This window comes from Penaeus monodon, chromosome 25, assembly GCF_015228065.2.
Source record: "Penaeus monodon isolate SGIC_2016 chromosome 25, NSTDA_Pmon_1, whole genome shotgun sequence".
In the NCBI taxonomy this organism is placed as follows: domain Eukaryota; kingdom Metazoa; phylum Arthropoda; class Malacostraca; order Decapoda; family Penaeidae; genus Penaeus; species Penaeus monodon.
Window position 1 is genome coordinate 18,138,938 of NC_051410.1, and position 217 is coordinate 18,139,154.

Here is a 217-nt window from a genome sequence, read left to right on the forward strand (position 1 = left end):
ATAAAATTAAATTTATACAATCTGTTATAATATGTTTAATTCTCCGACGCGAGCGCTAAGCGAGGAGGCGTACCTTTGAAGAGCGGCACGAGGCGGCCCCAGCAGGTGATGGCGCCCTTCCGGTTGTACTGGCCGAGTGCCAACTCCATGAAGAAGAGCGGGATGCCCCCCAGCACCAGCATCACGCAGTACGGCACCAGGAACGCACCTGCGGAAT

At 54.4% G+C, this 217-nt stretch overlaps 1 protein-coding gene across 1 annotated transcript in view; it reads right to left on the minus strand.

Moving 5' to 3' along the window:
• Positions 1–217, minus strand: part of LOC119589336 (sodium-dependent dopamine transporter-like) — a gene marked incomplete at its 5' end in the record, with an annotated part of 110,782 nt that overhangs the window by 45,066 nt on the left and 65,499 nt on the right. The window contains one exon of the mRNA XM_037937956.1: positions 74–208. Within this exon, the coding sequence (XP_037793884.1) occupies positions 74–208 (135 nt within the window). The remainder of the gene's footprint in view (positions 1–73; positions 209–217) is intronic.